General features: G+C 40.5%; 1 protein-coding gene across 4 annotated transcripts in view; it reads left to right on the top strand.

Annotated features, from left to right (window-relative positions):
• The window catches only part of Fhos (Formin homology 2 domain containing), a 123228-nt gene that overhangs the window by 20183 nt on the left and 91080 nt on the right, over positions 1-11965 (top strand). Inside the window, exon 1 of one of the 4 annotated variants that reach the window (XM_019054169.2) lies at positions 1855-2288. The exons of 2 other annotated variants lie outside the window; for them this stretch is intronic. In XM_019054169.2, the coding sequence (XP_018909714.1) occupies positions 2121-2288 (168 nt within the window). In that variant the 5' untranslated portion in view covers positions 1855-2120. Of the gene's footprint in view, positions 1-1854; positions 2289-11965 lie in introns of those variants that run through there. One more of the 4 variants, XM_019054162.2, reaches the window with a different exon arrangement.

Below are 11965 nucleotides of genomic sequence, written 5' to 3'. Positions count from 1 at the left end.
AACGCCCTGTTTATCGATCCTTTTCCATAGGTTTAAGTGGCAGATCAATCGATATATCGCAAAGCACGCTACGCCACTGGTGGCGAAACGTGGTCATCGATATGTTCTATTTGAAGCAACGGTGAAGAATCGATAGTGCTCCTTGCGAATGCCCCGATAAATCGATCATTTTCCATAGAATCAAGTGGCAGAAGATGAATCGCTTCATCGGGGAGCACGACGCGCCACCGAATGGCACGATTCACCCGCACACTGCCGTGCTAAGGAAGAACGCCGTATGAGCCTTCAGACGTTGCCAAACCTTCGACAAATCGTCACCTTCCAGGCAAAGTATCACAAGCGCCATGCGACGTTTAAAAATTTCCGCCGCCATTTTATTTTTTTACAGAGAAATTGTTCGACGAAACTGTCCGAAAATTTCACTGAATTTTCTTTGTGCTGCCGATAAAATTTAGTGAAATTTCCAAACAGATTCAACCAACAATTTCTCAGTAAAGAAATAAAATGGCGGCGGAAATTTTTGAACGTCGCATGGCGCTTGTGATACTTTGCCTGGAAGGTGACGAAATTTCGAATTTTCGGATGAATTTTGAAATATTTTTCTTCCGATTTTTCAGAGAATTTTGTTCTTAATGGAGATTTTACATGCAAATTGTTTATTGCTTCATCTGTAAGTGCTTAAAGAGCTGCTTCCGCAGTATTTTTCATATTGTTTTTCTAATATGGGAAATAGTATAAAAATAGATTTAACATTGAGAAAATGCTCCGCCTAGTGGCGTCATCTGGCGGCATTTCCCATTTAAACACATGTATTTTAGCATGCAAGACAATTTTTTCATATCTCCTCGAATAATCGTTCAATTTAAGAACCAAGGATATTTTTTCGTTCAATTCACTCAGTAGTTTACTTTTAGACACGACATTCATCAAATTTCAGACACTTGCAAATTGGTATTTGGAGTGTAGCTGAGTGCTAGGAATAATGTAAAATTTTCTTTGAAAAACTTACATTTTATTAACAAACTTAGACCGAAGCTTTTCGAAATAAACGCTCCATCGTCAGGTTACCATCAATGAAATCTGTTACCCTGTTTGAAATTAAATTATGGCCTTTGTGATATCGATTTTGTGACCCTGACGATGAAGCGTTTGCTTCTAAAAGCTTCGGTCTAAGTTTGTTAATAAAATGTAAGTTTTTTAAAGGAAATTTTACATTATTTCTAGCATTCGGCTACACTCCAAATACCAATATATTCAGTGCTACTACCTTTCAGACATTGTATTATAATGTTCGCTGATTTTGACTTGCAAATTCTCCATTTCGACGGTGAAAGTCGGCAATCACATAACTCGATTTGCGACGTCGCAGACTTCCTGTCATACTTTATTCTTTAAACGGAAAACTACTCAACGGTAATTCCTTAAAACTGCCGTGATTTTTCTTCTATGTGCGAGGAAAATTCTGCAAGAACTGCAAGGAATCATGTCCATTTGTTCTCCTTTAAAAAAATAACATAGTTGCGGAGATTTTCAGACACCGCAAACGAGTTATGTGATTGCCGACTTGCACCGTCGATTTGCTCTAAAACTTGCGAAAATTTTAAAGAGAAATATTCATAACTTTCTTCAGAAGTAGGTATTTTCTCAGAGGAAATTTGGCAACACCTGAAGGCTCATACGGCGTTTTTCCTTAGCACGGCAGCACAGGGGAAGACACCGCAGCGGCATGCGGCACCGGCCGGCGCGGCACCGCGTCCGAGTGGAAAGCGATGTTCATCGGGAGCCCAACAGATAGCGCGGGACACGGTATTTCCGTAATACTGAAGACCGCAAGCACGTGAATAGTTTTTTCCCCGCAAAATAGGTTGACTCAGGCAAAGCTCAAAACAAGTCAGTCAGCTGTCGACCCATCAGCCAGTTGCAGTCGGCTTCGCGCACGCTCTCGCATCCGCGGAATTTTACACACGCCTGATTATTTTTGTTTTTCTTTTCTTTTCCTTCTGATTTTCGGTCCCTTTCGTGGGCCGGTGGTGAAATCCCTCATGGCGTCTTGAACGGTTGTGCGTCAGTGAAGTGTGCGTGGGTGTCGCAAGTTCTCTCGTTTGTTGAAAGTGATTATCATGGCACTGACCTGTCGTGTTCAGTACTTGAATGATATAGACCCTTTCACTTATTCCACCATCAATTTTCCGGAACCGCCGAGACCACCTGTACATACCTTTTGTTGTAATTTACCTTTGATCAATCAGATTGCCTCAGTTCATCGCTTGCTCCACGCTCCGCACAGGGTAAATGATAATTTCTTCTCGTCATTCCCTTGTATTTTCTTATCATATTTTCGCGCTTTTGCGGTGCCGCGCACTTCCGTCGTAAGGTTAAATACCGTATGAACCTTTAGACGTTGCCAGATTTCCTTCAATGAGAACTGAATTTACTGGAAGAATTTTGAATATGTTTCTTCAAAATTTTCAGACAATTTTTCTCGCAATTGGGTCTAAAATATCTGAAAATGTCAAGGAAAAATATGAATAACCTTCCTAGAAATTGAGTTTTTCATTCCAGGAAATTTGGGAACTCTCGAATTTCCATAAGGTCTTTTTTCCATAGCACAGCGAGTTTTGCTGACCTTAAGAATGTTTGGGATTTTTTCAGTCGCAGATCTCGTGAAAAATTCTCCCAGCTGAGGAAACATGTCGATTGTATGGTATGCCACCTCAAAGTGTCATAATATCATGACGTTTCTGGGTAAGGGATCGGCTTGTACTTTTCTTTTCCCTATTTTTTCAAAGTATACTCATGTTAGTTGAAATATGTTTACGAATTATGAGTGCTCAATTACACGCCTGTAATGAGAGTCCAGTTTCGAAAATTGAAAAACTCTGCAAATAAAAGAAAAAAAATCATCCAAGCGGGGGACTCGCGTTACAGGGAGAGGGAGGGGGGTGTCAACAATGCCAGAAAAGTGCGTTACGTAATTTAATGACTGCTACCTCAGGTGAGGTCTCAGTTCTTCTGAGGAAAAACTGTCGTACTGGTCATTCGTATCAGAACCGCTGCTGACTGGAAGGAAAGACATGTTCAAAAAACGGCAAGCAGGATGACACTTTTTCCTCGCGGATTAGTGAAGTCGGGTTGTCCGAAAAAAAGCTGAGTTTTCCTAATAAGACCTCCACACTGAGGTTGCAGGTCTGCACTCCTCTCCGCTTATCCATCCCGTGGTTTTTAATCCACCTGCCAATTACCGAAAAATTGCCATTTTTTTAACATGTCTTTCCTTCCAGTCAGCAGCGGTTCTGATACGAATGACCAGTACGACTGTTTTTCCTCTGAGGAACTGCGACCTCACCTGAGGTAGTGATCATAAAATTACGTAACGCACTTTTCTGGCATTGTTGACACCCCCCTCCCCCACCTCCCTCTCTCTGTAACGCTAGTCCCCCGCTAAGATGATTTTTTTTTAGTATTGCAGAGTTTTTCAATTTTCGAAACTGGACTCTCCATACAGGCGTGAGCCCTCATAATTTGTAAACATATTTAAACTTACATAAGTATATTTTGAAAAAATAAGTCAGGAAGAGTAAAGGACAAGCCGATCCCTCACTCAGAAACGTCATGATATTATGACACTTTGAGGTGGCATACTGTACAATCGACATGTTTCCTCCGCTCTGGGAAACTTTTTCTCGAGATCCACGACTGCGAATGAGATATAAAACTGGATCACAAACCTATAATCGAGATTGCCACAGTCAGGGAATACCAGGAGAACTGGGAAATGTCAGGGAAAAGCTGAAAATGTCAGGGAAAATGATGAAAGTGTCTGAGAAAAATTGTTTATTTACCCTGGTTTTCTTTTTAGAATATGTTTGACATTTTGAACAACAAATTTTGCCTGGAAACTGTATCGAATTATGTCTTTTTAAACATGTAGCATATCTTCAAATGTCAGATATACACAAATGTGTCAGGGAAATCAGAGAAATATCAGGGAATTTCATCTTCCTAACTCTGTGGCAATCCTGGATAATTGAAAACATGGTGTTGAAAAAATCTTGCGTGGAGTTTTCATTTGTAGATACTTCGCTGAGTTTGCTCGGTAGGATAACTGCATAAGAAATTTTTTTTATTGTAGTTTGAATATTTTGAGTTGATTCGACAGGTGCGACGGAGCTAAAGTCACGATTAGTAAGAAACACAGGAAGATTTTCATCTCCGCGAGTCCGTTTTGTCAATCCTGAATAATCCGACTCAAATTTCCGCAGAATATGTGCTTTCTATTATTTATCAAGTCTGCATTTTAAATCTGTTTCCCACATTCGTGCACGCAAAGTGAGCTTCTGTTCGCGGAAGAAAGGAAGAAGAAGAAGACATCCCGACATATCGTGGACTAAACCTTGCGTCTGAGAAATACTTATTTCAGCGTTATCTTCTTCCTTTCATCTCCGACATCTTTTGTATTTATTCAGTATTACGCAATATTATTTCGCTTTAATTATTGACGTTAGGAGAAATAGATTCATCTTTTTCTCTCTTTTTTTTTGCGAATAGCGCATTTCATGTATTACCTAGAACAGAATTACTTTGCTTGGGTATAGCGAGAAATGTAAGTTAAAATTCACAATTTTTGACCGAAATCAGGCCGATTGCGTTTGACATTGCAAAATCGTTGCCCCTCTGACGTAGGAGCGTATCGCGATTTCCCTAAGGGCCCTAAATTACATATAAATCTATGCTTTCTGGGGGCCATGCGTAAATCGCAGAGGCGGATCCAGCAATTTGGCAACAACGGATTCCCTTTATTTAAACCTATGTTGAATAATCGATTCTTGCTGGAGCACCTGGCCCCTCCAATAATCGATACATTTCCATAGATTTAAAGGGAGAAAACATTGTTGCCAATTTGCTGGATCCGCCAATGGTAAATCGAGATACGCCCTTACGCCAGAGGAGTTACGAAATGTCCTCTCTATTCATCTATTGCCAATTTTACTGTACCTTATGCGTGTCGCTGTTACTTTTGCTAGAGACAATTTTACCCTGCAGAAAGAAACGTATCCTTCAAGTTACGGAAATACCTTCTTCTTTAGCCATCAGTCTGTAAAAGACAACATAGATTCTGACGGAGGATTGTCTTTTTCCGATTAGCCAGCAGATGTCTTGCTCCGAAAACAAGTCTCGGTGAATGCTGTCAAGCGTGTTCAAAAGACACGATATGAGTCACGTATTTCGCTATTTCCTCGCCAGCGTGTGCGCGAGGAAAGACTGCAAGGAGGGAAATTGGACAGAAGAGAAATCATGATTAATGACATATTAATATTCATAGTGATTGTGAACATGTTGACCGGAAAATGTAAATGATCCGTCTTCGATTCCATGCCGAGATGCACCAGCGCGAAACGTGAAAACTGATCTTCCTCCTTCAGCAAACGCTCTGCATCTTACTTTTTGCACCGTTTAAATGTTCGCAGTATACGAACTAAGCAACATGACTGCCGCAACCTAAGCCTGATGAATGAATGAGTCGAATTCGCGCGAGTGTATTTGGTTAAGTTCTTGACTTTTCACCGTTACAACAAACGAATTACCTACAGGTCTGCCGTGATAGCGAAGAGAGCCGTGAGTGCAAAAATGAAGTTCTGAGAAAACGGGCTCAGAAGCTTCTGACCGGAACATTTTATTGAAAGAAGCCTCCGTTCTTTGTCAAATTGCCACTAATCGTCCGGAAGACTCCTAGAAATCGCATGGATGATTAAAAATCGACTGATTTTATTTCCATTACATAAAAAGGGTATTTTTCATTTTCATGCTAGGTTATTGTTAGGCAAGACAGCCGTAAGTGCTATCTTCTGTATGCTTCCGTGGTTGCGTTTTTGACGCACAACAAACACATTTTCAGGTTAGAAATTGGCAGAAGAGGGCGGCACCTTACTGAAAAGCACTGTTTTCATTGGCTCTCATGCACCTGCGGCTGTCTTGAAAAAAACTATGCCATTATTTTGTGCACTTACGGCTTTCTCATACATCTCGTTTTCATTAAATTAGGATGAATTTTGCTGTTTTAGCTGTCTCAGTAATTTCATCTAAAAGAGTTTAGACGAATTTTGAAGAAAAAACTCGATTTCGAAAATTTTGCACTTACGGCTCTCTTCGCTATCACGGCAGAGGTAACAACAGTGTGGTGATTGTACAACGTTTGGTTTTCATGCTGGCAGCATTGACGACCACATCCAAAATTTTGGTTGGACAGACATCTGTCCTACCCTCAACATATAAGAAAAATGTCGCATTAAATCTAGCGCGTCGTGTGATGGGGCAAAAAAAATGAAAGTCTGAAATGTTCCGCTCCCCAGGCGGCAATCGATGACGTTTGGTAAAAAAACATGTTTGCCAAAATTTGGGCCAATATCAACCATTTTAAATGGTGCCAAAGGTCAATTTTGTAATGACATTATGATATTTTGGTTTAGACCTCGATTTCGCACAAAAAACTCGATTTTACGCTGAAATCGTGCGTTTACGAGAAAAATGCCAAAGAACTCGACTTGTAGAGGATGAAATTTTACACTAGGAAGACGTCTTGTAACCGATAAAAATCAAATTGAACTAGAAAAACTCAACTCGGTATTTATTTTTTTGGTCCTCAGAATTTCCGAGGTCTTAGAAAGTAGAGGTGTAAAAGACTCATTTTTCACGAAAATAAGTCGAAAGAGGGTGTAAATGAACTGTAGGTAAGTGTTGAGGATGCAAATGTCATCAGAACTTCCTCAGTTTCAAAAAAAGTTCCAACTATTTTGCACAATCCTCCAAAAAGTGCACGGCTCGAGAAGCAGGATCGTGCTATAATAGTAAGGGGAAAGAGCGGTTTGACCGGGAAAAATTGCGTAACAAACTTTCCCAATGTAATCGTCATCAGTAGGTCCCCCTGAACAACTTCCTAAAAGTTAAAAATGGCCCGACCCCGGAATACCCCTCAAAAAAGTTAAAATTGAAAATGGCGGCCGTAATAAGAGGGTCCGGGAAATCGGTATTTTAAAATGCTCATTCTGTCTCATCATGTGAGGTATCATTTCCTATGTAATTTTGGTCGCAGATTTCATAAATGAATTCCACAAGGCCCTCCGGCCAAAGGGGGCGCTCTAAATCAAAGGTGGCGGCCAAATGTGAAAGGCAGGAGGTTGCATTTTTTTTTAAATATTCACCGAAGGAACAAGGAAAGTGAATTGTCTTTATTTTCATGTATTTATGGCCAAGAAACTTAAATTTGATGTTATAAATGTATTTAATAAAGAAAAATAAAGGAAACATACGACTACCGAGAGAAACGTAAGCTTAGAAGGGGCCTTGCGGAATTCATTTATGAAATCTGCGACCAAAATTACATAGGAAATGATACCTCACATGATGAGACAGAATGAGCATTTTAAAATACCGATTTCCCGGACCCTCTTATTACGGCCGCCATTTTCAATTTTAACTTTTTTGAGGGGTATTCCGGGGTCGGGCCATTTTTAACTTTTAGGAAGTTGTTCAGGGGGACCTACTGATGACGATTACATTGGGAAAGTTTGTTACGCAATTTTTCCCGGTCAAACCGCTCTTTCCCCTTACTATTATAGCACGATCCTGCTTCTCGAGCCGTGCACTTTTTGGAGGATTGTGCAAAATAGTTGGAACTTTTTTTGAAACTGAGGAAGTTCTGATGACATTTGCATCCTCAACACTTACCTACAGTTCATTTACACCCTCTTTCGACTTATTTTCGTGAAAAATGAGTCTTTTACACCTCTACTTTCTAAGACCTCGGAAATTCTGAGGACCAAAAAAATAAATACCGAGTTGAGTTTTTCTAGTTCAATTTGATTTTTATCGGTTACAAGACGTCTTCCTAGTGTAAAATTTCATCCTCTACAAGTCGAGTTCTTTGGCATTTTTCTCGTAAACGCACGATTTCAGCGTAAAATCGAGTTTTTTGTGCGAAATCAAGGTCTAAACCAAAATATCATAATTTCATCACAAAATTGACCTTTGGCACCATTTAAAATGGTTGATATTGGCCCAAATTCTGGCAAACATGTTTTTTTACCAAACGTCATCGATTGCCGCCTGGGGAGCGGAACATTTCAGACTTTCATTTTTTTTGACGCACCCTGGCTGTCTCATCAACGCTTTAGACAGGAGGCCATGGAGCGGGGGAAAAAGTTGTTGATACAGAATTACCCATGATACCCATGTTTTAATTCCATCCTTATTTGTTTTTCCATACCTGTAGTAGAGTGTAACTGGGTTTAAATGGCAGACCAATCGATACATCCCAAAGCGCGCCACGCCACTGCTAGCTAACGCTCCTCTTGCTAGACACCGGCCACTACTTGGATTTATTTCGATTTTTTTCTTTTTTCAATGTTGATTTGGGGTAGAGCGACTCACCCTTATGAGGGTCCTGTGCGAAAACTACGGGGTCCAAGGTCGAGCCACTGTGAGAGGCTGATGCTCGGAAAGAGCCATCGCGCATCGGTCGCTGCCAGTGAAAATCAGGCGTGCCAAGGAAAAACGCCGTATGAACATTCGAACGTTGCCAAATTTCCTTCGATAAAATGTTCATTATTGAGGAAAGTTATGAATATTTTTCCTTCAAATTTTCAGGAACTTTAGGTGAAATTGCGAGCAAAATTATCTTAAAAATTGGAAAGAAAATATTCATAAGTTTACCAAGAAAGTGGTGTTTTATCAAAGGAAATTTGGCAACGCCTGGAGGTTCATACGGCGTTTTTCCTTAGCACGGCAGCGCTGCCAGTGGAAATCAGCCGCGCTAAGGAAAAACACCGTATGAACGTTCGAGCGTTGCCAGAGTTCCTCCGATAAAAATATTATTTTTGAGGAGAATCATGAATATTCCATCTTGAAATTTTCAGGTAATTTATATGTAATCACGAATGTAATTCTCTGAATAATTCGAAGAAAAATATTCTCAGACCTTCTCGGAAATTCATATTTGATCAAAGGACATTTGGCAACGCTTGAAGGCTTATACGGCGTTCTTCCTTAGCACGGGAGAAATGTCTCCTAGCAGCGGTTGCTTCCTACAGCATTAGCGCACCGCGGAGGTCGTAAAAGGTAATTAAGCCCGGATTCGAGCTTCAAGCCGTGCGTCAGTTGCTCCGCGCTGCCGTGCTAAGGAAGAACGCCGTATGAACATTCCGAGAGTTGCCGAATTTCCTTCGTTAAAATGTTTATTTTCGAAGAAAGCCATGGATATTTTTCCTTGGAATTTTCACGCAATATAGGCGAAATTGCGAACAAAATTATCTGAAAAATTGGAGGAAAAACGTTTACAAATTTTCTCGAATATTCCTGATTTATTAAAAGCAATTTGGCAACGCCTGAAGGCTCATACGGCGTTCTTCCTTAGCACGGCAGCGCGAGCGAGTGCGATAAAGTTCATAAAGCAAACAGATAAAGTGGAGGCAATAAGTAAGCTCAGATTTCCGCTGCCCCCTAATAACGTTTTCACGGAGCCCGATTGCGGATCCGCTCGTCCCATTAAGTTGTTTGCAGGATCCAAAATGAATGGAATAAATACAAAATCAGCAACACCTTTACAACGTCCAGATTCTTCGCCATTGGTCACGCCGAACCAGCCACTCCGTCCAACATCGTTTCCTGGCAAGACCGGAACCTTAAATGTGCGAAAAGCATCCGTTTGATGTTGGGATCAGCTTGTGCGAAAACCGCTAGCGTGCACTTCTCCTAATTTCTAGACAATTGAAATACACCTCGCAAGTTTTTAATCGCAGGATTGAATGGGCCTGTTGCAAACTTTTGCTAGAATAAAAATAAGAGTTGTTGCTCATAGGAAGTGTCTCAAAAATCACGATGAGTGCATCGGCAAAGTCTGAAATGCACTCCTTTCTTCACAATTTGCGTTGTTTCGAGCTTCCCGCTTCAAAAACGATACCATTGCACAGGTGAACATGTCGTTAGAGGAGTCATTCCATCCAACCCCTGCTCACAAGGATACTACGCAATATTCAACATAGCCGACGCCAATCCGACAAACAACGTGTGACTGTACGATGATTTTAACCACCTAATAACAATCGGCGTGTTTACATTCACATTTGTCTCGCGTTGTTATATATCCGCCTTGATTAACCTCGTGCTCTCCTCAACTTACGCGCGGAAACGTCGGCCATGTTGAGCAGGGATTGAATGGAACGACTCCCCTAACGAAACGTTTACCTGTGCTGTAGTATCCTTTTTGAAGCGGGAATCTTAAAAAAACAGCAAATTTCTTACGCAGATAGTGAAGTTAGGAGTGCATTTCAGAGTTTGCCGATGCGCTCATCGTGATTTTTGTGAAATTATCTGTAAGGAGCAACTCTTATTTTTGCTGTAGCAAAAGTTTGCAACAGGCCCATTGTGCCAAAGAGACAATGAACCACCAAACAAGGTACAAATCGAACCGCGTTGAGCAGAAAGGAGCTAAGCCACATTAGCAAATGTCAAATTTAATCGGGCAATTTCATTTTTTACCTGAAAACGTTTGTGCGGATTTTTGTGCAAATTTCCTAGAATTTTCTGCCTCGTACGAAGTAAATTCCTTAATATTTTCAAAAGAATCCGCACAGACGTTCTTTTATAAAGTATTAAATTTCCTTGTAAAATTTTAAAATTTGGCAATAGCTGATGTGGCTTGGTTCCTTTCTGCTAAACGCGTTCCGCTATATTTCAACCAAAATTTCACGTAGAACACAACTCTCGTATCGAAAATCCCTAAAATCATAACCCCTAACTAAGATATTAACGTTTTTATTTTACATTATGTACGGGAAATTGGAATCGCCCGGTCACGGGAAACGCAATATTCTACGCGAGTCAAATCGCGCTTTACAAAAGTTTTGGACTTACAAACCATTTGCGGATCTTTTGATGCTTTCGAGGGAACATTGAATCCCTTCCTTATCCGGCACCCGAGGGCCGGAGATGTCAGCTTGTTTAATTTAGGCGTATCTTTCAAGAAGTTAGATTTTAGGTTTTGTAAATCAAGCACCGTCTTACTGCATCGATTATTGTATACGCACTCTCTATGTTAATTAATAATGAACGTTTCCGGTTAAGTTCAGTCAGCGCTGAAACGTTTATCGGTGTGTAACAGTCAGGCGGCAATGTCGTAACCTCACCAGGCGCTATGCGCTAAACGCGCCTGAAAATAGACTTATTTAGTGGCTGCGTCATCCGATATACATTGCCGTTTGATGGTTCTAATATGAACAGAAACATAATTTCCTAGGGTATTCACGTCACGGAGGTGAGAGCCGGTCGTGTCTAAACGTCTCTTTCGATCGACATTTCTTGTTCTTTTCGAGTCATTAATTGATTTATGATTCATTAGGACCTAACCGTATTGAACTAACACAATAATAAAATCCGCACGGAATTTCGACTTGAAGCTATTTCTTATTTTAGATTGGAATCAACGTAAATAGTTGTGTTGGAAGTCGCAACTCGCAACGCTGCTCTTTTATTTGTTAGGGATTTGCAATGGAGATGTTGCATGTTTGAGGAATTTGCGATTTGACTGTTGATTCATATGTAGAAGTTCGCGAGAAACACGATGGTGAGCAAAAATATTCATGGATTTCCCGAAAAAATTTCGATTTATTTTAAGGGAAATTTATTTTAGAAATTTTTTATAAAAGGAAATTTGGCAACGGCTGAAGGTTCATACGGCGTTTTTCCCTAGCACGGCTGATTTGTTTTGCGTCCATAGAACTAGGTTTGCTTGCGCATCAAGGTTCACCAGTAACATCAGTGGTGCTTTGCCTTTTCTTTTGATCTCGTCTCCCAATCCTGAATAGACAGTCTCAATGTGAGAAGAAGAAAAGCGTTAAAAATTGCTAAAACAAGGTCCTTTTGACGGCTTCAAAAGTTGTATTCTTGTAACAATTACAAATAGTAAGCTTCG

Source organism: Bemisia tabaci, chromosome 1 (genome assembly GCF_918797505.1).
Source record: "Bemisia tabaci chromosome 1, PGI_BMITA_v3".
In the NCBI taxonomy this organism is placed as follows: Eukaryota; Metazoa; Arthropoda; class Insecta; order Hemiptera; family Aleyrodidae; genus Bemisia; species Bemisia tabaci.
This window is presented reverse-complemented; position numbering and strand designations above follow the sequence as displayed.